General features: G+C 45.0%; 2 protein-coding genes across 3 annotated transcripts in view; one reads left to right on the top strand and one right to left on the bottom strand.

Moving 5' to 3' along the window:
• LOC148074354 (synaptic vesicle glycoprotein 2B-like) overlaps positions 1-10,228 on the top strand; it is a 14,235-nt gene extending 4,007 nt beyond the window's left edge. For both annotated transcript variants that reach the window (XM_087796721.1, XM_087796720.1), the window contains exons 2-15: positions 524-874; positions 937-1,163; positions 2,718-2,898; positions 4,128-4,279; positions 5,813-5,946; positions 6,008-6,097; positions 6,164-6,277; positions 6,343-6,431; positions 6,488-6,563; positions 6,632-6,720; positions 7,029-7,162; positions 7,443-7,643; positions 7,695-7,854; positions 9,006-10,228. In XM_087796721.1, the coding sequence (XP_087652847.1) occupies positions 654-874; positions 937-1,163; positions 2,718-2,898; positions 4,128-4,279; positions 5,813-5,946; positions 6,008-6,097; positions 6,164-6,277; positions 6,343-6,431; positions 6,488-6,563; positions 6,632-6,720; positions 7,029-7,162; positions 7,443-7,643; positions 7,695-7,854; positions 9,006-9,189 (2,052 nt within the window). In that variant the 5' untranslated portion in view covers positions 524-653 and the 3' untranslated portion in view covers positions 9,190-10,228. The remainder of the gene's footprint in view (positions 1-523; positions 875-936; positions 1,164-2,717; positions 2,899-4,127; positions 4,280-5,812; positions 5,947-6,007; positions 6,098-6,163; positions 6,278-6,342; positions 6,432-6,487; positions 6,564-6,631; positions 6,721-7,028; positions 7,163-7,442; positions 7,644-7,694; positions 7,855-9,005) is intronic.
• Positions 10,229-10,488: 260 nt separating this feature from the next.
• LOC148074353 (aminopeptidase N-like) lies at positions 10,489-25,614 on the bottom strand. Its single transcript, XM_087797645.1, has 23 exons — positions 25,512-25,614; positions 25,350-25,447; positions 22,119-22,235; positions 21,874-22,060; positions 21,667-21,809; positions 19,771-19,907; positions 19,588-19,714; positions 18,127-18,281; positions 17,942-18,055; positions 17,737-17,880; positions 17,614-17,679; positions 17,492-17,557; positions 15,374-15,540; positions 15,236-15,321; positions 15,052-15,179; positions 14,460-14,515; positions 14,253-14,400; positions 12,828-12,919; positions 12,661-12,771; positions 12,435-12,602; positions 12,226-12,366; positions 12,066-12,147; positions 10,489-10,644 (listed from the first exon to the last, which is right to left on the bottom strand). Exons 5-23 carry the CDS (start codon positions 21,788-21,790, stop codon positions 10,489-10,491), a joined length of 2,268 nt encoding a protein of 755 aa, XP_087653771.1. The 5' UTR covers positions 21,791-21,809; positions 21,874-22,060; positions 22,119-22,235; positions 25,350-25,447; positions 25,512-25,614.
• Between the last annotated feature and the right edge of the window lie 232 nt (positions 25,615-25,846).

Below are 25,846 nucleotides of genomic sequence, written 5' to 3'. Positions count from 1 at the left end.
TGTGCGTGTTTGTGTACATGTATGCGTGTGTGTGTTTGTGTGTGTGTGTGGGGGTGTGTGTATGCGTGTGTGTGTGTGTGCGTGTGTGTGTGTGTGTGTGTGCGTGTGTGTGTGTACATGTGTGCGTGTGTGTGTGTTTGTGTGTGTATGTGTGTGCGTGTTTGTGTACATGTATGCGTGTGTGTGTTTGTGTGTGTGTGTGGGGGTGTGTGTATGCGTGTGTGTGTGTGTGTGTGTGTGTGCGTGTGTGTGTACATGTGTGCGTGTGTGTGTGTTTGTGTGTGTATGTGTGTGCGTGTTTGTGTACATGTATGCGTGTGTGTATTTGTGTGTGTGTGTGTAGGTGTGTGTAGGCGTGTGTGTTGTAACCTAGTTTTCAGTCAACCATCAGAAGTCCACCTGACTCAGCATCTGTTCATTATTTTGGTTGTGTAACATTTGTTCTTCTCGTCGACTTCACTCTTACTCTCCTCGTCTTCATCTTCTGCTGAGCTTCCCTCACCTTCTTCTTCTTCTTCTTCAGGTAACTCCAGGTGTGACCCACCAGCAGGAACCTCCGTTGCTCCAGAGCTGGACCGACCCGGCAGGACTGAGGGGATGATCCACGCTCCGACTTGAAAGCCTCACCCAGAGTTCAAAGTTCAACAGCAGCCATGTCGGACCCGTACCAGAACAACTACCACCAGGGCGGCGACAGCTACGGCACGTACGGCCACGACGACGGCTACGGCTACCAGGAGGACTACCCTGCTCAGGAGGAGGACGCCGCCAGCGACGCCACCGAGGGCCACGATGAGGAGGACCAGATGTACGAGGGGGAGTACCAGGGCATCCCTCACCCGGACGAGGTGAAGGCGGCGCAGCGGGCCGCGCGGTGAGTCCACCTGACCTTTCACCTTTTTGACCTCCCCTGACCCGAGTCCTCCTGTCCGTCAGAGCGAAGACTCGCTCGACCGCCGGCGCCATCTCCGAGCTGGAGGAGCTGTCGGAGCAGTACGAGGACATCATGGAGGACTGTGGACACGGACGCTTCCAGTGGACCCTCTTCATGGTTCTGGGTCTCGCTCTGATGGCCGACGGCGTGGAGTGTTTCGTGGTCGCCTTCGTGCTGCCCTCGGCGGAGAAGGACTTGTGTTTGTCCCACGCAGAGAAGGGCATGTTGGGTGAGTCGTTCGCCGCTGTGACTCACTTTGAATCAGGACTCGACTCGAGTCTCAACTTTACCAGGTCGACACACAGTCTGACTTGAGAATAGACTCGTTTCTGTGACTCATCATCTCCGACCTGTGACTCAAGAATCATCTCTGACTCGTAAATCATCAGTCCTGATTCGTGACTCGTTTCTGTGACTCATCATCTCTGACCTGTGACTCAAGAATCATCTCCGACTCGTTAATCATCAGTCCTGATTCGTGACTCGTTTCTTTGACTCATCATCTCTGACTTGTGACTCAAGAATCATCTCTGACTCGTAAATCATCAGCCCTGATTCGTGACTCGTTTCTGTGACTCATCATCTCTGACTTGTGACTCGAGAATCATCTCTGACTTGTGACTCAAGAATCATCTCTGACTTGTGACTCAAGAATCATCTCTGACTTGTGACTCAAGAATCATCTCTGACTTGTGACTCAAGAATCATCTCTGACTTGTGACTCAAGAATCATCTCTGACTTGTGACTCAAGAATCATCTCTGACTCGTCAACCCTCTCTTTGACATGTGAATCATCTCTGACTTGTGACTCAAGAATCATCTCTGACTTGTGACTCGAGAATCATCTCTGACTTGTGACTCAAGAATCATCTCTGACTCGTGACTCGAGAATCATCTCTGACTTATGACTCAAGAATCATCTCTGACTTGTGACTCAAGAATCATCTTCGACTTGTGACTCAAGAATCATCTTCGACTTGTGACTCAAGAATCATCTCTGACTTGTGACTCAAGAATCATCTTCGACTTGTGACTCAAGAATCATCTTCGACTTGTGACTCAAGAATCATCTCTGACTTATGACTCAAGAATCATCTCTGACTTATGACTCAAGAATCATCTCTGACTTGTGACTCAAGAATCATCTTCGACTTGTGACTCAAGAATCATCTCTGACTTGTGACTCAAGAATCATCTCTGACTTGTGACTCAAGAATCATCTCTGACTTGTGACTCAAGAATCATCTCTGACTTGTGACTCAAGAATCATCTCTGACTCGTCAACCCTCTCTTTGACATGTGAATCATCTCTCGGACTTGTGACTCATCAGATTTATAAATCACGTCTGAAGCGAGTCGAGAGTGAATCGCACACTCTCGAGTGAATCGCACACTCTCGAGTGAATCGCACACTCTCGAGTGAATCGCACACTCTCGACTACACAACCTCACAAACACACAAAAACTCATTCACGCTGCGGCTCAGTAAATCTTTCGGTTCATTAGCTAATGGATCGTCTGGATTGAGTCTTTGCTGCAGTGAGTCCGACTCTTGTGTGTATATGTGTGTGTGTGCGACTCTGCAGCCACAGGGCGGTGCGGGTCCAGCGCTCAACTGGATCAGAACCAGACTGAAAGTGTGTGTGTCACGCTGAGTCAGCGGATTCATTCCAGACGATCGATGTTGTGACCCGACTCACCTGTGCAGCCTAGCTAGCAGGAAGTCCTCCTGACTCATACCTGTGTGTGTGTGTGCGTGTGTGTGTGTGTGTGTGTGTGCAGGTCTGGTCGTGTTCCTCAGCATGATGGTGGGGGCCTTCCTGTGGGGGGGTCTGGCCGACAAAGTCGGACGCCGTCGTTGCCTCGTCGTGGCGTTGACCATCAACTGTGTGTTCGGCTTCCTGTCGTCCTTCGCTCAAGGATACGGATTCTTCCTGTTCTTCAGGATATTGTCTGGCATCGGGTAACACACACACACATAAACACACACATGCACACACACATACAAATACACAACTTAGTGCACACAAACAAGCACACAAAAAAACATACACAAATAAACAGATATATGCACACACACAAATAAACACACACATGCACACGTACACACAAATACATACAACTAAATGCACAAAAACAAGCACACAATAACACATAAACAAATAAACACATATATGCACACATACATACAAATACACAACTTAGTGCACACAAACAAGCACACAAAAAACATACACAAATAAACAGATATATGCACACACACAAATAAACACACACATGCACACGTACACACAAATACATACAACTAAATGCACAAAAACAAGCACACAATAACACATAAACAAATAAACACATATATGCACACATACACACACTCACAAAAAAACACAACCACATATGCACACACAAATACACAAAAAAAACACATGCACACACAAATACACACAAAAACACAACCAAACATACAAATAAACACACATAAACAAAAACACAACCACACAAAACCCTACCACACATGCACGCACACATACAAAAGCACAAAAACCAAAAACACACACACAAAACCCTACCACACATGTACACACACACACAAAACACAAGCACACATGCAAACACAAATACACACACAAAAAACGCAAACACACACATAAAACCCCACCATGTACACGCACACAACAACACATGCACACACACAAATACACACACAAAAAACTAAACCGAACATGCACACACAAATACACACACAAAAAACAAAACTACACGTTGTGTTATCAGTTTTATCTTGACCTTTAAAGTATATACTTTATTGAATATTGTTTTGATTGTTTAAGCGCTTTGTGACCCTGGTCTGGAAAAGCGATATATAAATACAAATGACTGACTTACTTACACACATATCAACACACAAAACCCTACTACACATGCACACACTCAAATAAATACAAAATACACAATCACCCACTGAGACACACACACACACAAAAACACACACAAACGCACATTGTTCAGGATGTGTTATGAGAGTCACATGACCAGTGAACATGTGACCAACAACATCAGGTGACACACACAGAGGCAGCACCTGTTGATGTCTCACCTGAGCCGCTTCACCTGGTTTCACCTCATAAGACACCTGACCTGCTGCTCTCTGGCGCCCCCTGCAGTCCAACTATGACCCTCGTCTCCCCGCAGCATCGGCGGCAGTGTTCCTATAGTCTACTCCTACTTCTCCGAGTTCCTGCAGATGGACAAGCGAGGAGAACATCTGTCTTGGCTCTGCATGTTCTGGATGGTTGGAGGAATCTACGCGTCCTTCACCGCCTGGGGCATCATCCCGCGCTACGGTGGGTTTGTGTTCATGTGTTTGTGTGTTCATGTGTGTTTGTGTGTTCATGTGTTTGTGTGTTCATGTGTTTGTGTGTTCATGTGTGTTTGTGTGTTCATGTGTGTTCATGTGTTTGTGTGTTCATGTGTGTTTGTGAGTTCATGTGTGTTTGTGTTCGTGAGTTCATGTGTGTTTGTGAGTTCATGTGTGTTTGTGAGTTCATGTGTGTTTGTGTTCGTGTGTTCATGTGTGTTTGTGTGTTCATGTGTGTTTGTGTGTTCATGTGTGTTTGTGAGTTCATGTGTGTTTGTGAGTTCATGTGTGTTTGTGTGTTCATGTGTGTTTGTGTGTTCATGTGTGTTTGTGTGTTCATCTGTGTTTGTGAGTTCATGTGTGTTTGTGTGTTCATGTGTTTGTGTGTTCATGTGTGTTTGTGTGTTTGTGTGTTCATGTGTGTTTGTGAGTTCATGTGTGTTTGTGTGTTCATGTGTTTGTGTGTTCATGTGTTTGTGTGTTCATGTGTTTGTGTGTCCATGTGTGTTTGTGTGTTCATGTGTGTTTATGTTCGTGTGTTCATGTGTGTTCATGTGTTTGTGTGTTCATGTGTTTGTGTGTTCATGTGTGTTTGTGTTCGTGTGTTCATCTGTGTTTGTGTGTTCATGTGTGTTTATGTTCGTGTGTTCATGTGTGTTTGTGTTCGTGTGTTCATGTGTGTTTGTGTGTTCATTTGTGTTTGTGTGTTCTTGTGTGTTCATGTGTGTTTGCGTGTTCATGTTTGTGTGTTTATGTTTGTGTGTTCATGTTTGTGTGATCATGTTTATGTGTTTATGTTTGTGTGTTCATGTGTGTTTGTGTGTCCATGTGTGTTTATGTTCGTGTGTTCATGTGTGTTTGTGAGTTCATGTGTGTTTATGTTCGTGTGTTCATGTGTGTTTGTGTTCGTGTGTTCATGTTTGTGTGTTCATGTTTGTGTGTTTATGTTTGTGTGTTCATGTGTGTTTGTGTGTTCATGTTTGTGTGTTCATTTTTGTGTGTTTATGTTTGTGTGTTCATGTTTGTGTGATCATGTTTTTGTGTTTATGTTCGTGTGTTCATGTGTGTTCATGTCTGTGTGTTCATGTTTGTGTAATCATGTTTGTGTGTTTATGTTTGTGTGTTCATGTTTGTGTGTTCATGTTTGTGTGTTCATATTTGTGTGTTCATGTTTGTGTGTTTGTTTGTCATGTTTCTTCATATGTGTTCATGTTTGTTTATGGGATGTCTGTTAATGTTTGTGTGTTCATGTTTCTTCATGTGTGTTAATGTTCGTTCATGTCATATTTGTGTGTTCTTGTTTGTCCATGTGATGTTTGTGTGTGCATGTTTATTTATGTGTTAGTCTGTGTGTGTTTGTCTGTTCATATTTGTTCATGTTTTATATGGGTGTTTGTGTGTTCCTGTGTGTGACTGTGTGTTCCTGTGAACATGTGTGTTCCTGTGTGTGACTGTGTTCTTGTGTGTATCTTTGTGTTCATGTGTGTTAACACCTGTATTCCTGTGTGTTCATGTACAGGTTGGGGCTTCAGCATGGGCACAGAGTTTCAGTTCCACAGTTGGAGACTTTTCGTTCTTGTTGCGGCTCTTCCTGCGATCTTGTCCCTGGTCGGCCTCACGTTCATGCCTGAGAGTCCACGCTTCCTGCTGGAGGTGAGTCCAGAGTTGACGTGAAGCATGACGACAACTGGTGTGCGTCCATGTGTGCGTCTAGAACGCCAAACACGACGAGGCCTGGATGATCCTGAAGCAGGTTCACGACACCAACTGGAGGGCCAAAGGTCAGCCGGAGAAAGTCTTCACGGTCAGTGGACACTTAGTCATGTGACAAGAAGCTTAAGTCAGTCATGTGACTCTGTGACTCCCTCAGGTGACTAACATCAAAGCTCCCAAAACCGCCGAAGACGAGTTCATCGAGATCCAGAGCGCCACAGGAACCTCGGTGCAGCGCTGGGCCGTTCGCTCGCTCACGCTCTGCAAACTGGTGAGAGTCTCTGGACGATCCCGAGTCGAAGCAGCGTCTGAGGGTCCAGGTGTGTCTCTCCGCAGGTGCTGAAGAACGTGGCTTCTCTGGTGTCGGCCGAGTTCCGCTTCGCGACGCTCTTCATGGCCGTCATCTGGTTCTGCATGGCCTTCAGGTGAGTCGCCGTCCTCGCTCGCTCGGCAGCCGTCGCTGATGTCTTCTGTCCCTCAGCTTCTACGGGTTGTCGGTGTGGTTCCCAGACATGATCAAACACCTCCAGTATGAAGAGTACCAGGCCAAGGTCAAGGTCGGTGACCTCTTGTGACTCGAGGTGAACCTGAAGAGAAACTACTGAACTTCCCGTTTCTTCTCCAGGTGTTCCACAGAGAACGACTTGAGAACTTCCACTTCAACTTCTCTCTGGAGAACCAGATCCACAGGGAGGGCGAGTACATCCACGACAAGTGAGTCTCCGGCGCCACCTGCTGTACCTTCGGCCTCTTATCTTAAGTTTAGTCCATCCTGGCTAGCTGGGACAGGTGAAAACACGAGAACTTTAGACAAATTTAAGAACTTTCAGTGTAGAATTTGACTCGGCTGAAGGTCACTAAGAGCGTCAGAAGTAGGATGAGAGGACTCTCATCTGCTTTGGTCACCAGACTTCTATTCCCACCGCAGAAATCGAACGCTCAGATGAGGCCGATTCTGGTTCTGCTTCATCCTGAATAGAAGTCCATGTTTCTGGTGTGTGTGTTTCATCCTTTCATCGTAGGTTCATCAACATTGAGCTGAAGTCAGTCCAGTTTGAGGACTCTCTGTTCGAAGACTGTCTCTTTGAGGACATCAAGTCCACTGACACTGTCTTTAGGAACTGCACCATCCGCTCCTCCGTCTTCTACAACACAGGTGGGTCCAGATCAGGTCCGGTTCTGACGCGTAAAGAGTGCCAGCTCTGTTGTGTTTCCAGGGACTTTAACTACATACTTGGTGTCTCGCTTTCCTGCCATGTTGAAGAAAAACATGACGGAGGAAAGTTGCGATCGATACGACGTCACTCATCAGTGTTTCATTCTCTGACGCATCGTATTGATGCAGACGCCGCGTCCCGGTTCACGCGTTGACCTTTGAACTTTAGCCTTCAGACTCGCCGAAGCTTCTCGGTTGACTCTTCCTCATCTCTCGGTAGACCTTTGGCGGGAAAAGTTCATCGATTGTAGAATGGAGAACACGACCTTTGAGCACAACAAACATGGCTGCCACCTGGACGCGCTGGAGGAGAACGACGTCCTTGTGTACCTGGTCAGCTTCCTGGGCAGCCTGGCCGTCCTGCCCGGGAACATCATCTCGGCGCTCTTCATGGAGAAGATCGGTCGGGTCAGGATCATAGGTGAGTGGCTCCGTCTGGGGTCCACAGTGGTCCATAACCAGGTGTCTTCAGGTGGATCCATGCTGGTGTCGGCCGGCTGCTGCTTCCTGCTGTTCCTGAGCTTCAGTCAGTCGGCCATCATCGCCCTGCAGTGTCTCTTCTGTGGCGTCAGCGTCGCAGCCTGGAACGGCATCGAGGTGGTGACGGTGGAGCTTTACCCCACCTCCAAACGGTACACACCCTCTGACAAGTGTCCCCTTTAGCAAGTGTTTGATAAAGTGTCCTCTCGGAAAAGTGTCTTAATTGAAAAGTCGAACCTTTTTTACAGAGTGTCCTCTTTAGAAAGCGTCCTCATTACCAAGCGTCCTCTTTAGAAAGCGTCCTTATTAGCAAGTATCCTCTTTGATAAAGTGTCCACCCTATCAAATGTCTTCCCTAACAAGTGTCCTACCTGAGAACTGTCCTCTTTAGCAAGTGTCCTCATTAAAATGTGTCCTGTTCAGCAAGTGTCCTCATTAGCAAGTGTCCTCTTTGTTCAGCAAGTGTCCTCATTAGCAAGTGTCCTCTTTGATAAAGTGTCCACCCTATCAAGTGTCCTCCTTAACAAGTGTCCTACCTAAGAAGTGTCCTCTTTAGCAAGCGTCCTCATTACCAAGTGTCCTGTTTAGCAAGCGTCCTTATTAGCAAGTGTCCCCATTAGCAATTGTCCTCTTTGGTAAAGTGTCCACCCTATCAAGTGTCCTACCTGAGAAGTTTCCTCTTTAGCAAGTGTCCTCATTAGAAAAGTGTCCTCATTAGAAAAGTGTCCTCATTACCAAGTGTCCTCTTTAGCAAGCGTCCTCATTACCAAGTGTCCTGTTTAGCAAGTGTCCTGATTAGCAAGTGTCCTGATTAGCAAGTGTCCTATTTGATAAAGTGTCCTCCCTAACAAGTGTCCTACCTGAGAAGAGTCCTCTTTAGTAAGTGTCCTTCCTAACAAGTGTCCTACCTGAGAAATGTCCTTTTTAGTAAGTCTCCTCCCTAACAAGTGTCCTACCTGAGAGGTCCTATTTAGCATGTTTCCTCTTGAGCAAGTGTCCTCTTTAGTAGGTGTCCTCTTTAGCAAGTGTCCTTATTAGCAAGTGTCTTATTTGATAAAGTGTCCTCCCTAACTAGTGTCCTCCCTGAGAGGTCCTCTTTAGCAAGTGTCCTTATTAGCAAGTGTCCTCTTTAGCAAGTGTCCTCATTAGCAAGTGTCCTCATTAGCAAGTGTCGTCTTTGGCAAGCATCCTATTTTACAAGTGTTCTTTTTAGCAAGTGTCTCCTCTGACCAGAGACTTCACTGATACGTGTCCTCTTTAGCCAGTTTCCTCTAAGACAACGATCCTCTCTCTCGTCTCTCAGGGCGACAGCGTTCGGTGTCCTCAACGCACTCTGTAAGCTGGCGGCCGTCCTCGGCAGTTCCATCTTCGCCAGCTTCGTGGGGGTCACCAAGGTTGTTCCCATCCTGCTGTCGTTCGCCGCGCTGGTGTGTGGCGGCCTGGTGGCGCTGAAGCTCCCCGACACCCGAGAGAAAATCCTCCTGTAAACCAAGACACTTGCGTCCCAAGACGAGCAGGAGAACGAGGAGCAGGAGGAGAAAAAGGTTTCGTCCAAAAAACTTCAGTGTTTAAAAGTCAACGAGACTGAACGGTCAACAAAGTGTCTTCCATCATAAACACCAAACGTCGTTTATTCGTCCACACTCGCTGATTTATGTCTCGATGTCCGTGAAAGTCAAAATGTTTACGAAGCGTCACCATATTTTAAACGTCGTGGTCGTTATGTTCCGTACTTTTGTTATGATTTACAAGTCTTTGCTTCCCTTCTGTCACGTGAGTCGACGACTGACTTACGTTGACGTCGTCGCGGCTCCAAGAAAATAATAACCTTTAACGACACAACTGTTGTAAAGTCGACTTCCTGCCAGAACTTCTTGGACGCGCTGCAACAATTTCAGCTCTAAAGACACATTGAATAAATGTTAAAAAAAAAAATGGTGTTCCCTGTTTAACGTCGGCCTCCAGGACACCAGGGGGCGCTGTGACGCAGTTAATATTCCGCCTCAAGACTTGTAGAGCGTGTGGAAGTTCTGGCAGGACCCAAACTGGAGAACACGAAGACCTCACTTCCTCAGGTGTGTAGTTTCTTCTCGGGTTGTCGGACGACGATCGAGAGTTGTTGTACAGTTTGTCGACCGAATGCTTTGTCTGCATGTTTGTCTCCCGTCTACTGGACCTTGACCTTGATGTGACTCAGACCTTGTGTGCATGTGACACTCCAGAGAAGACGTGGTGGTCACCAGAGACCTACTGACTCAATGTGAGGATAATGAATGAATCCGTGTCAAGAGTTTCTGTGGAGCAGACGTGGCGTCCTCGGCCTCGTCTCGCCGTCAATGTCTCCTGGTCTCTGATGTGTACTAAGCAATAATGTTTGTTCTCCTCACGTGCTCCGACTGTGGGGCTGATGTTTGCGCGTCTTCTGTGTCCGTCATCGTGTGCGTCGGAGAAGCTGTTGTGTTGTTTGTGGAACAGACGTGTTTTCGTTTGTCGCACATTTGACCAAATAAAGCTCGACAACATGAACGTGGTGTCGTTGATTCTCCTTGAGTTGTGTTGTTGCTAAAGAAGAAATGACACGTTCTTGTGGAGACCCAGAGCTGGACCGAGTCCTGGGATGGTTTGAGGAACACCAGACGAGCATCAACACAAGTAAAGAAGAAGCTACATCACAGTCTCTGGAGGACAGACCAGTAGCAGGTCTTCACTCGTCTTCCTCCTTCAAACATCAAGAGACAGACGTGATGACACATGTTTTATTAGCAGGTTCTACACTGACGTTCTGTCTAGAGTCCAGTTTGTCCAGTGAACCAGTCCAACACCAGCTGCTGGTTCTTCTGCCGCCAGTTGATGTTGCTTCTTGTTTTCTCTAGAGCCTGGTCCAACGCCAGAGACGCCGATCCAAACCCAGCAGAACCGTGTTCCTCCACAAACTCCTCCAGCTGCCAGAAGCCACACAGAAACTTATTTAGATTCCTTTGACCTCTCAGAAGGTTCTTCTGTCTCAGAAGGTTCTACTTTCTCAAGGCTCTACTGTCTCTTAAGTCTCTTCTTTCTTTGAAGGTTCTACTGTCTCAGAAGGTTCTTCTGTCTCAAGGCTCTACTGTCTCTTAAGGTTCTACTGTCTCTGAAGGTTCTACTGTCTCTGAAGGTTCTACTGTCTCAGAAAGTTCTTCTGTCTCAAGGCTCTACTGTCTCTGAAGGTTCTACTGTCTCTGAAGGTTCTACTTTCTCTGAAGATTCTCCTGTCTCTGAAGGTTCAACTGTCTTAAAAGGTTCTACTGTCCCTGAAGGTTCTACTTTCTCTGAAGATTCTTCTGTCTCTGAAGGTTCTACTGTCTTAGAATGTTCTACTGTCCCTGAAGGTTCTACTTTTTAGGTTTTACTGTCTCAGTAAGTTCTTCTGTCTCTCAAGGCTCTACTGTGTCTGATGGTTTTCTGTCCCTGAAGGTTCTACTGTCTCTGAAGGTTCTACTGTCTCAGAAAGTTCTTCTGTCTCAAGGCTCTTCTGTTTCTGAATGTTCTACTGTCTCTGAAGGTTCTACTGTCTCAGAAAGTTCTTCTGTCTCAAGGTTCTACTGTCTCTGAAGGTTCTATTGTCTTGAAGGTTCTACTGTCTCTGAAGGTTCTACTGTCTCAGAAAGTTCTTCTGTCTCAAGGTTCTACTTTCTCTGAAGATTCTTCTGTCTCTGAAGGTTCAACTGTCTTAAAAGGTTCTACTGTCCCTGAAGGTTCTACTTTATTTGAAGGTTCTACTGTCTCAGAAGGTTCTTCTGTCTCAAGGCTCTACTGTCTCTTAAGGCTCAGCTGTCTCTGAAGGTTCTACTGTCTCTTAAGGCTCTTCTGTCTCTGAAGGTTCTACTGTCTCTGAAGGTTCTACTGTCTCAGAAAGTTCTTCTGTCTCAAGGCTCTACTGTCTCTGAAGGTTCTACTGTCCCTGAAGGTTCTACTTTCTCTGAAGATTCTTCTGTCTCTGAAGGTTCAACTGTCTTAAAAGGTTCTACTTTCCCTGAAGGTTCTACTTTATCTGAAGATTCTTCTGTCTCTGAAGGTTCTACTGTCTTAGAATGTTCTACTATCCCTGAAGGTTATACTTTTTAGGTTTTACTGTCTCAGTAAGTTCTTCTGTCTCTCAAGGCTCTACTGTGTCTGATGGTTTTCTGTCCCTGAAGGTTCTACTGTCTCTGAAGGTTCTACTGTCTCTGATTGTTATTCTGTCTCTGAAGGTTCTTCTGTCTCTGATTGTTATTCTGTCTCTAAAGGTTCTACTGTGTCAGTAGGTTCTACTTTCTCTGATGGTTCTTCTCTTTCTGAACCTTTACCTTGCATCTGAAAGTTCTACTAAATCTGATGGTTCTCTAACCTCTCGTAGCTGTGCAGTGGTGGAGAACCTGGCAGTGACTCCACTGATCATGGAAGCGAAGGAGAAGGAGCCGACACCGTAGCTGGAAGGTTTAAAAATCAAAGTTGTTTTTATCTCCAGCAGTTCCTCATCGACCTCTGACTTTGAACAATGAACTTACTCATTGAACATGAAGTTCCAGTTGGTCCTCACAAAGTCCCAGGCGACATTCTGTCCCTCTCTGTTGCCGGCCACAGACGTGATGACGGCGGTGGCGTCCTGCTTCCGTATCATGGCGGGATCCAAGGTGTACGAGAGATACCTGAGCCAGAGGACAGGTTAAGGTCGGTGCTCAAGTCACAAGTACGTGTTGTCCTTTAATCCTGTGACCTGTTCAGCGTGTTTTTGTCACTGCTGCACGCCAGCGCCCCCATCAGTTTGCTGGCCTCACTGGCCAATGTTGCGTTCTTGAACTGGACCCAGACAAAGTCCCATTCAGACTGGCCACCGGCTGCCACAGCGCTGCAGTAGACCACGGCCCGCAGGTTCGGGTGGATTCTGTGAGAACAGGTGGGCCGTCAGGACCGACTGGCACAAGTCGAGGATTTGCTCGAACCTATTGTCGTCAGGATCCTCCATCCAGCGCTGGAACCAGGTGGAGGTCAAGGTCAGACACTCGGGCAGGCCCGTCTTACACGCCGTGCGGACGGCGTTCACCTGGTTGTACCTGCCGGGACATTTTGTAAGAGCGTGTTCACGTGACCTTTGGATCGGAGCACTTACTGGTCCACGTGTTTGTCTGGGATCTGCGTCCAGTTGGAGGTCAGGAGCTTGAAGTGGAAGAAGAGCGGCGACACCAGCGTCTTCAGGTAAGTCTGCAACGAGAGTCACCACAGTTCGCACGAGGGCTGGGAGAACATTTGGATACATTGATATATCGTGATATTCTTTCACGATATTGTATCGACATTCAACAGCACTGTAGCTTTTTTTTTTACTCTGACTGAGGACGAGAGGATACAGTGACTCCAACAGCTTTTAAAGCTGATGTTTGGACATATTTTGGTTTGAAAACAAATGAAAGCAGTTACGACTTTGTCAAGAGTCATGTGGTCTGTAAATACTACAACACCAGAGTCAAGTACTGGACAATACTACACATATATACTTGTTACTACACTATCACAACACCAGAGTCAAGTACTCGACAATAGTACACATATATACTTGTTACTACACTATCACAACACCAGAGTCAAGTACTCGACAATACTACACATATATACTTGTTACTACACTATCACAACACCAGAGTCAAGTACTCGACAATACTACACATATATACTTGTTACTACACTATCACAACACCAGAGTCAAGTACTCGACAATACTACACATATATACCTGTTACTACACTATCACTACACCAGAGTCAAGTACTGGACAATACTATACATATATACTTGTTACTACAGTATCACAACACCAGAGTCAAGTACTCGACAATAGTACACATATATACTTGTTACTACACTATCACAACACCAGAGTCAAGTACTCGACAATACTACACATATATACTTGTTACTAAACTATCACAACACCAGAGTCAAGTACTCGACAATACTATACATATATACTTGTTACTACACTATCACAACACCAGAGTCAGGTACTGGACAATACTATACATATATACTTGTTACTACTATATCACAACGACAGAGTCAAGTACTGGACAATACTACACATATATACTTGTTACTAAACTATCACAACACCAGAGTCAAGTACTGGACAATACTACACATATATACTTGTTACTAAACTATCACAACACCAGAGTCAAGTACTCGACAATACTACACATATATACTTGTTACTAAACTATCACAACACCAGAGTCAAGTACTCGACAATACTATACATATATACTTGTTACTACACTATCACAACACCAGAGTCAAGTACTGGACAATACTATACATATATACTTGTTACTACTATATCACAACACCAGAGTCAAGTACTGGACAATACTATACATATATACTTGTTACTACACTATCACAACACCAGAGTCAAGTTCTCTGGTGTTACTACAAATATATCCTTGTTACTACAGTACATATCGTATCGTTGACCCTGTATCGTGATACTTATCGCCAGATTCTTGCCACCACACTGCCCTACTTGACGCTCCGATACCTGCATGGGCCCGAAGACCTCCGTCTGGTCCAACATCAGGTACAAGTAGTCCAGGTTGTCCAGAGCAGACTGCCAGGGGATGTAGGCTCGCTCCTGGGACAGGTAAGTCGTGCACCTCAGCGCCAGAGTGGTGGACAGGAGCCGAGCTCTGGACAGACGTGTCTGTTCAGGACCAGAAGTGGTGACCCTATAGAGTGGAGGACCCACCTGGCCAGGTTGAAGGCGTCGTCCAGCAGCTGAGCTCGATTCATCAGAGGAATCACCTGGAAGACGAGAGAGAGTCATGACTATGGAGGTTTATCAGATAACGTTTCGTTCTAAATGCAATATATTATAATAGATAAGCTCTATTGTCTCTTAAGGCTCTTCTGTCTCTGAAGGTATAATTTAATATAAAAATGATGGTATAGTAGTGCAAACATTTTTATATTGGATTTAAACGGCTATATATATTTTTTTAATTAAAAAATACTTTTTATTGAAAGCATTTTTAGTGAATGTCAATTTTTTGTATTTGTATGAATGTGAAATAAAAATTCTAAACATAGAAAATTATTGAATTTAGGAATTTTATTTTAGATTTTTTTGTAATCAGAATATAAAACTATGTGCAAAGAAAAAATACTCATTTTGAAAAAACAAGAATTTTCAACAATTCAATTGAAATAAATTCAAGGGTTTTAATATATAAATTGTTGAGTTTGATTATTTAAAAGAAGTCAAAGTTTTAACATTTGACGTATTAAATTCAACCATTAAATATTGATAAACTTCCATCAACATCAGGACCAGATCCCACCTCGTGGTCCTCCTGCAGCTGAGCCAGAAGTCGCTCCCAGTTCCCGAGGTCGTAGTTCACCCGGTAGTATCCCGTCACGTTGACGTTCACCAGGATCCAGTCCCGGGTCTTCATCTCCACGTTGACGTCTGGAAGTCAGAAGCTCAGAAACACCATCCAGTCACTCATGTGGGGTCCATCATACCCTTCTTTCCCAGCAGCCACCACAGCTCCTTCTGGAGGCCGCCCGACCCCCTCTCCATCCACCTGACCGGGACCATCCACTCGTACCTGTGGACGAGGCGTGAGCCGGGTTCACACACCTGGACGGCAGGTGAGGTACCTGTACGGGGACGACGGCGCCGCTTCGGACTCCAGCAGGAAGTGACTCTGAGAGACGGAGCCGGTCTCGGTGTCCACGGTGACCACGGGGAAGCCCATCTGGAGGACCCAGCGGCTCATGATGTCATCGACCGGACGGGGAAGGACGACCTCGTTGGCTTCGGCCGCCTGTTGAGAAGAGGGAGGAGCTTCAATGACTTCCTGACGCCCATATAAGGAGTTTAATAGCACCATCAGAAAATTGAATGGTTTAATTTAAGATTTTCAAATGTTTCAGATTTTTTTCTTTTAGCATTGAATTTTTTTTTTTTAATAATTAAATCCAACAATTAGTATTTTAAAAGGTTGGATTTGTTTTTATTAATTACTTTAATTAAAAATTGATTGTTTTAAAATTGTATGAATTGTTTAAACGCTTATAGTTTTGTATTCTAATTCCAATTATTGGAACTAATTTTTTTTTTTAATTTAATATTTTTTTAAATTCCTAATCTTTTAAATGTTAATTGTATAAAAATGCCACCAGACGATACTCTCGATGTGTACTTGTACATCATCACATAATCGTCTGCATGATTTTTATAGTGAATTTAAAAGGCTATGAATGAAAAAAATAATGAATTTAAAATTTATATTTCAAAATGAGTGAATTCAGAATATCAAACCGTGTGCACAAAAAATATATATATACAATATTTTTTAGATTAAATTTGATTTCTATTAAAAAAGATTTGAAATTTTAAATTCAACATTAAATATTCTGATATACTTCTATATGACTGAGGACGAGAGGATACAGTGAGTCCAGCAGCTTTTAAATATTCTGATTTACTTCTATATGACTGAGGACGAGAGGATACAGGGAGTCCAGCAGCTTTTAAATATTCTGATTTACTTCTATATGACTGAGGACGAGAGGATACAGTGAGTCCAGCAGCTTTTAAATATTCTGATTTACTTCTATATGACTGAGGACGAGAGGATACAGTGAGTCCAGCAGCTTTTAAATATTCTGATTTACTTCTATATGACTGAGGACGAGAGGATACAGTGAGTCCAGCAGCTTTTAAATAATCTGATTTACTTCTATATGACTGAGGACGAGAGGATACAGTGAGTCCAGCAGCTTTTAAATATTCTGATATACTTTTATATGACTGAGGACGAGAGGATACAGTGAGTCCAGCAGCTTTTAAATATTCTGATTTACTTCTATATGACTGAGGACGAGAGGATACAGTGAGTCCAGCAGCTTTTAAATATTCTGATTTACTTCTATATGACTGAGGACGAGAGGATACAGTGAGTCCAGCAGCTTTTAAATATTCTGATTTACTTCTATATGACTGAGGACGAGAGGATACAGTGAGTCCAGCAGCTTTTAAATATTCTGATTTACTTCTATATGACTGAGGACGAGAGGATACAGTGAGTCCAGCAGCTTTTATATATTCTGATATACTTCTATGTGACTGAGGACGAGAGGATACAGGGAGTCCAGCAGCTTTTAAATATTCTGATATACTTTTATATGACTGAGGACGAGAGGATACAGTGAGTCCAGCAGCTTTTAAATATTCTGATTTACTTCTATATGACTGAGGACGAGAGGATACAGTGAGTCCAGCAGCTTTTAAATATTCTGATATACTTCTATGTGACTGAGGACGAGAGGATACAGTGAGTCCAGCAGCTTTTAAATATTCTGATATACTTCTATGTGACTGAGGACGAGAGGATACAGGGAGTCCAGCAGCTTTTAAATATTCTGATATACTTTTATATGACTGAGGACGAGAGGATACAGTGAGTCCAGCAGATTTTAAATATTCTGATTTACTTCTATATGACTGAGGACGAGAGGATACAGGGAGTCCAGCAGTTTTTAGATATTCTGATATACTTTTATATGACTGAGGACGAGAGGATACAGTGAGTCCAGCAGCTTTTAAATATTCTGATTTACTTCTATATGACTGAGGACGAGAGGATACAGTGAGTCCAGCAGCTTTTAAATATTCTGATATACATCTATGTGACTGAGGACGAGAGGATACAGGGAGTCCAGCAGCTTTTTAACTTTTATAAACGAGTGTCTCCTGATAGACTTCCTACAAACCTGCTGCAGGTGGCGCCAGAGGTCACTTCCCACCGTGTTGTTGTAGGCGAACTGGTCCAAGTAAGTCTGCAGGAAGAGGACATGTGACGCCATGTAGGGTGAACAGGGGGAACACGACCTACAGTGAGACCCCGAACGAAGACCCGCTCGGACAGGAAGTCGGACAGCATCCGTAGCACGGCGGCGCCCTGACGAAGAGACGACCGTCGTTACGAGACGAGACTGGACTGCGATGACCTGCTGACCTTGCTGTAGGAGATGGCGTCGAACTGCTCGCTGATCTGCTCCGGCAACACGACGGCGTCCTCGTCCGACGACAGCGGGTGAGAAGAAACCAGGGCGTCCACGGCGAACACTCGGTGGATGTCGTCCAGCAGAATCAAGTCTTTCTGGAACCCCACGGAGAGTATTAGGGCGACGACGGCACCGTCGTTAAGAATCGGGTCTCACCAGGTCCCAGTCTGGTTCTGCTCGGTGGGCTCCCAGGTACGCCACGTAGGAGGCGAACCCCTCGTTGAGCCAGACTTCATTCCACCAGCGGAGCGTCACCAGGTTCCCGAACCACTGGAACCAGAAGTGACCCGGGGTCAGCAGGCCGGACCAGCTAGCCAGGGGAGGGGGGGCGCCGCGCTCACCATGTGTGCCAGCTCATGAGCCACGATGGTCACCGTGGTTTCCTTGTTCCTGTTGGACGAGGTCTCAGGAGAGTACAGCAGGTTGGTCTCTCTGTAGGTCACCAGACCCCAGTTCTCCATCGCCCCGAAGTAGAAGTCGGGCAGAGCGACCTGGTCTGAGGTTCCAACGAGAGACGTAAGAAAATATTCAGGCACTAAAATGTTTTATTTACAAAAATTAATTTTTGTGTTGCAATTAAACTTTTGGACACTAGATGGCAGTAGACATTGTCACGTTAAAAATGAAATCCCATGAAATCCTGCCGATGACTGAGGACGAGAGGATACAGTGAGTCCAGCAGCTTTTAAAGCTGATGTTTGGACATATTTTGGTTTGAAAACAAATGAAAGCAGTTACGACTTCGTCAAGAGTCATGTGGTCTGTAAATACTACAATACCAGAGTCAAGTACTGGACAATACTACACATATATCCTTGTTACTACACTATCACAACACCAGAGTCAAGTACTGGACAATACTACACATATATCCTTGTTACTACACTATCACAACACCAGAGTCAAGTACTGGACAATACTACACACATATCCTTGTAACTACACTATCACAACATCAGAGTCAAGTACTGGACAATACTACACATATATCCTTGTTACTACACTATCACAACACCAGAGTCAAGTACTGGACAATACTACACATATATATACTTGTTACTACACTATCACAACACCAGAGTCAAGTACTGGACAATACTTCACATATACAGTATACTTGTTACTACAGTATCATAACGTATTAAAACATATTGTATTTTTGACAGAGTATTGACAATACACAACCCCAATCAGTAAACAAATGCAAACATCTCAAAGTTCTGTGATGTTTAATATTTGTTGGTTACACAACATTGACATTCACACGCTTCACAACTTGAATATTATGTTCATCTCAAAAAAACAAAGACACAAATCAAAAAAAAAAAACCTTAAAGAAACAAGAATAAAAATAATACATTGTCATATTCCTGTTTAGAAGCATTTTATCTTGGCTCGATTATTAATGCCTGTGAGTCACTTACTCTTTTATGAACCATTTTGTTTTGTGCACAAATCTGAAGATGTGTTGTTTTTTTAATTCAGTTACACAAACACAACACACACGCTCATGCGCTCACACAGAGACACAAAAAACGAGTGGTAGGTAATCTTTTTCTCTTCTCGTGGTTTAATCTTAAAAGTGGGTCAAATCGTAAGCAGGTTAACGCCGCTGCCGCCATCTAGTGGCCGGTTTGTGTCACTGCCAGATCCACAGGTCAGTCCTTCAGACTCGTTAAACGACTTTGTCTCATCTTAGGATTGATTGTTGTGTTTGTGGTGCAGTTTTAAATGTACACACAGATGAGCTGTGAGGACCAACAGACACACACTTGATACAACAACGTACACACACTACACACCTGCTTTGTTCAGTGGATATGAGATGTTGTAGTAGTTCTGGAAGAAGTCCAGGATCGGTCCGGTCACATTGAGGGCGTAGTCCCCCTGACCCTGCTCGATGGCCTTCCTGCGGGCCCAGATCCGGACCTGAGGACGAACAGAACCGATGAGTGTTGCGGTGGGTCAGAACCCGTCTCACCTACCAGAGTGTCTCCCTGATGAGAGAACACGCAGGTGAAGTCGGACACCACGATGGCCAGAAGGTACGTCGACATCCTCTTGGTGGGTTCGAAGGTCGTCTGTGTCAGAGTCACTCCCTCGACAGTTGTGTTGACCACGTCTGGAGGTGAACACACATCAACACACAATATACACATCAACACACAAGTATACACGTCAACACACACATATACACATCAACACACAGTATACACATCAACACACAATATACACATCAACACACAGTATACACATCAACACACAATATACACATCAACACACAAGTATACACGTCAACACACACATATACACATCAACACACAGTATACACATCAACACACATATACACATCAACACACAGTATACACATCAACACACAATATACACATCAACACACAAGTATACACGTCAACACACACATATACACATCAACACACAATATACACATCAACACACAATATACACATCAACACACAATATACACATCAACACACAAGTATACACGTCAACACACACATATACACATCAACACACAATATACACATCAACACACAATATACACATCAACACACACATATACACATCAACACACAATATACACATCAACACACAATATACACATCAACACACAAGTATACACATCAACACACACATATACACATCAACACACACATATACACATCAACACACAAGTATACACATCAACACACACATATACACATCAACACACAAGTATACACATCAACACACACATATACACATCAACACACAAGTATACACATCAACACACACATATACACATCAACACACACATATACACATCAACACACAAGTATACACATCAACACACACATACACATCAACACACACATATACACATCAACACACAACATACACATCAACACACAATATACACATCAACACACAAGTATACACATCAACGCACAAGTATACACATCAACGCACAAGTATACACGTCAACACACACATATACACATCAACACACAAGTATACACATCAACACACACATATACACATCAACACACAAGTATACACATCAACACACACATATACACATCAACACACACATATACACATCAACACACACATACACATCAACACACACATATACACATCAACACACAATATACACATCAACACACAATATACACATCAACACACAATATACACATCAACACACAAGTATACACATCAACGCACAAGTATACACGTCAACACACACATATACACATCAACACACACATATACACATCAACACACACATATACACGTCAACACACACATATACACGTCAACACACACATACACATCAACACACACATATACACATCAACACACTCATATACACGTCAACACACACATATACACATCAACACACACATATACACATCAACACACACATATACACATCAACACACACATATACACGTCAACACACAATATACACATCAACACACAAGTATACACATCAACACACAATATACACATCAACACACACATATACACGTCAACACACACATATACACGTCAACACACACATATACACATCAACGCACACATATACACGTCAACACACACATATACACATCAACGCACACATATACACGTCAACACACACATATACACGTCAACACACACATATACACATCAACACACACATATACACATCAACACACAAGTATACACATCAACACACCAATATACACATCAACACACCAATGTACACATCAACTCACAAATGTACACATCAACACACAAATATATAAATCAACACACAAATGTACACTCCACAATATACACTCCACAATATACACTCCATCATTGTTTAGTAAAGTTTGATGACCTATGACCTGACCGACCTCGCTCCAGACCGTTGGACAGCGCCATCATGCCCGGCGGGTGCAGCAGCGTGAGGTGGAACACGGCCTTCATGGCGGGTTCATCGAAGCACGGGAACGTCTTCCTGGCGTGAGTCGGGTGCATCTGAGTCGTGGCGACGACCCTGACAGGAAGTGTGACGCGTGAGTGTCCGGTGAGCCGTAGACACCATATATGGACGTTCCTACTTCCTGACGCCGTCCTCCTGGTACTCGCTGCGGTAGAATCCGGCCAGGTCATCGGCCAGCTCGCCCGTGAACTCGCTGACCAGCTCGTACGTCTGACCCGCTCTCAGTGGACCGTCCAGGTGCAGGACCAGCAGCTCGGTCCTAGTCTGCAGCCAGGAGGTCCGAACCCCCGGAGCTGGACCTCCACCTGGAGGCGACACAGAGGTCAGGTTCTGACTCTTGGCACGAGCAGGTTCTGGACTGACCCGTGGACTGGAGAACAGCAAGTTGTTGGTTCTGCTGCAAACTGTAGTTGAGCTTGTTTGAGTGAAGCAGGACCAGGTCAGTTTCCTCCAAACACTCGAACTGCACCGAGGATTTACCTGCTCAGGTGACACACACCGTCACAGACACACAATTACACACAGACACCGACACACAATTACACACAGACAAACACCGTCACAGACCCACAATTACACACAGACAAACACCGTCACAGACACACAGTGTCACAGACACACAATTACACACAGAAACACGTCATCAGACACAATTACACACAGTCACACACCTTCAGTCAAAAACACACTGTCAGTAACAAATGCACAACTTGAGTAACAAACACTCAATAACACACAGTCACACACATTCACTCAAAAACACAGAATTACACACACCATCAGTCACATGCACAATTACAATTACACATGTACACAACCGTCAGACAAACACCAGACACTTAATCACAGATGAACACAATTACTCAAATACATCAATTACACACAGATAAACATACACACAATACAAACATTCACAAACAGATGTACACGAACACACAAGCAAGCACACACACAATCACAATCTCACACACAAGTAACAAAAACAGAAACAGACGAACACAAACACAGATATACACGTACACAAAAATACGTACACACAAACCCAAACACACATACAAACACAGAGAGACAATATACAAACGTACACTTACACACATATAGATCAACACAAATAAACATCAACACAAACACAGACACACAATAATGTAGAGACACACACAATAATGTAGGGACACACACAATGATGAAGAGACACACACAATGATGTAGAGACACACACAATAATGTAGGGACACACACAATGATGTAGAGACACACACAATAATGTAGGGACACACACAATGATGTAGAGACACACACAATAATGTAGGGACACACACAATAATGTAGAGATACACACAATGATGTAGAGACACACACAATAATGTAGGGACACACACAATGATGTAGAGACACACACAATAATGTAGGGACACACAATGATGTAGAGACACACACAATAATGTAGATATCACGAAGTGGAACGGAGAAACAGAGGCGCAGAGGTAATTTGCATAGACTTGGTTTAATTCAGAGGGGAAGACAGAGGCGTAGTCATACAGTCCAGGAAACGGCAACAGAAGGCAAAGCAGGGGTAAAGCAAACTCTATCAGGAAACAAGAGTCTAACCGGGTGTGTGGAGTGGGTCACCCGGTTCAGGAGGTGGCCGTCCAAGGCCTGAACTTGGAGGGGGACTGGAAGAGGCTGAAGTGGAATGTGGAGGGCCTCCTCGTTGCGCAGCTTCGTCTCGATCCTGGTGACCATGGCGATGACCGCGTCTAGCCCCTCTGGGAGCTCAAGGGAATGAGCACGGTCAGTAGGTACGGGGAGAGACCATCGAGGAAGACTCGGGTGAGGACGGTCCCTTCCCAGCGACACTCTGCAGCTAGCGTGCTGAACCGGATAGCGTAGTCACTCATGTGCTGGGACCCTTGGTGGAGACAGAGAAGAGCAGACGCCGCTTCCTCTCCCAGAACGATGCGCTGGATCCGCTGGAACGCCGTGGTGAACAGCTCCGCAGAGTCGCAGAGGGGTGACCGGTTCCGCCACTCCGCTGTGGCCCACTCTGCCGCCCGCCCGCTCAGCAGCGAGATGATGTAAGCCACTCTGGAGCGCTCGTTGGGAAAGGCGGCGGAGTTCAGCTCAAAGTGGAGACTGCACATGGTTAGGAAGCCCCGACAATCTCCAGAGTCACCAGAGAAACACTCGGGTCGTTGCAGGACAATCATGGAGGAGTGTGGAACCGGAACGGCGACCACGGCGGACTCACCGGTGGAAGCTGGACACGGCGCGGTGGCAAGACTCGCCGAAAGCGGGAGCTGGTGCTGCAGTCCCGGCGGCGGCTGTCAAGAGCCGTTGGCTATCGCCGACATCTGGTGTCCCAGACTCTGGAGCACGGAGCCGTGCTGCGCCGCATGGTTTCCATGCCTAGCTGCAGTGTAGCTAGGGTAGAAGCGTTCCTCACCGTCTGCTCCTGGTGTGAACGCGGAGCGTAGGGAAGAGGACTCTCTGCTGGGTTCATAGTGGTCTTGTCGTAGTATTATGAAGGGGAACGGAGAAACCCAGGCACAGAGGTAATTTGCATAGACTTGGTTTAATTCAGAGGGGAAGGCAGAGGCGTAGTCAAACAGTCCAGGAAATGGCAAAAAAGGCCAAAGCAGGGGTAAGGCAAACTCGGCGTCAAGGGGCAGAAACAGGTTGATAATCATAACAGGCAGGAATGGAGTCTGGGTCGGGACAAAGGTAAGGAGACAGGGTAGGAAGCAGGAATACTAAGCGGCAGGATACAAGTACTGGAAAACGGTGACGACAAGACAAAGGACGTGACAGAGAGTGGAGGCTTAAGAACACAGGGGAGAAATCAGCAGCATCTGGGGGCGGAACTACCGAGACACGGCTCAGAACAATTACTACTCAGACAGGGGGAAGTAAGACTAGCACAGACACAGACGGGAGCGGATTTCACAAATTTTCATAAAACCGGAAACACAAGGATGAACACGTAGACTCATGACAGTAGAGACACATACAATAATGTAGAGATACACACAATGATGTAGAGACGCACACAAGGATGTACAGATACAAACAATCGCATACACAATAACGTAGACACACACAATCAAAAACATAAAATCACATTAAGACACAAAGACACACAAACAGACAAAAATGTACAAACACACACAACTACATACAGATACACACGCAATGACACTCAATCAAATGCAAAAACATACAATCACATAAAATCACACACAATGAAAAACCATGACACAAACACAATCACAGACATACACTCACAAATACACAGATACAAACACACACTGACACAAATGCACATTCACATCCTGAACATACACAATGAAACGCACACATAATTAAAGACAGACAGACAAACAACAGCTTACAGACAAACACAAAAAGACACACAATAACACACATAAATGTGTTGCGTTAACTAAACAAGTACAGTTGATATTTTTCACAAACAAACATCAACACAAACACGGACACACGCTGCTGTTGTGTTGTAGTGAAGGACGTCACATGACCAGCTGTTCACCACCTGACACAGCCACTGTCCACTGCGGTGTGTGTGCGCGTGCGCGTCACCTGTGAAGATGTAGAGTCCGGTGTGCGTGTCTGGCGTGAGGCGAGGCCACAGCGTGATGTTGTAGGAGTGCGGGGTCAGGGAGGCGGGGAGGCGGTACCTGCGGGGTCGAGGGGTCACTGAAGACGTTGTTTTCTCACCTCGCCGGTCACGTGACCTCTTACCTGTCCCACGGAGCGACGACGTCATCGACGCCGGTGAAGGCGAGAGTCCACAGCGTGACGATGGTGGTCACGGACGCGAGCGCCAGGAAGACGCAGAGCAGCCGCAGTTTGCTGAGGCGGCAGCGCTTCATGGCGAAGGATGAAGCAGTGAAGCAGTGAATGAGTGACTCGTCTGGGAACCACGATAACGGGGCGTCAGGAGATAAGATTGATTTACTGTCTGATAACAGCTCTGGGAACTTTCAACAAGTCGACACACACACACGTTCTCTCACATATATCTCTCTACACTTATTTGTTCAGGCTTTTCCTTGATTTTCTGGAACTCCTGTTGT

The sequence above is a fragment of the Callionymus lyra genome, chromosome 8, assembly GCF_982586985.1.
Source record: "Callionymus lyra chromosome 8, fCalLyr1.hap1.1, whole genome shotgun sequence".
Classification (NCBI taxonomy): domain Eukaryota; kingdom Metazoa; phylum Chordata; class Actinopteri; order Syngnathiformes; family Callionymidae; genus Callionymus; species Callionymus lyra.
The sequence above is the reverse complement of the archived record's forward strand: the minus strand, read 5'-3'. Positions and strand labels throughout refer to the sequence as shown.

Bases quoted from the DNA above. Each gene is read 5' to 3' on its own strand.
- LOC148074353 (XM_087797645.1), bottom strand. From the start codon at position 21,790: ATGCACCCGACTCACGCCAGGAAGACGTTCCCGTGCTTCGATGAACCC. The intron at 18,282-19,587 runs GTGTGTAGTGTG...TTGGAACCTCAG, and splicing joins ATATCCACTGAACAAAGCAG to ACCAGGTCGCTCTGCCCGAC. The intron at 12,148-12,225 runs GTAAGTTCATTG...TAAACCTTCCAG, and splicing joins TGGAACTTCATGTTCAATGA to CTACGGTGTCGGCTCCTTCT.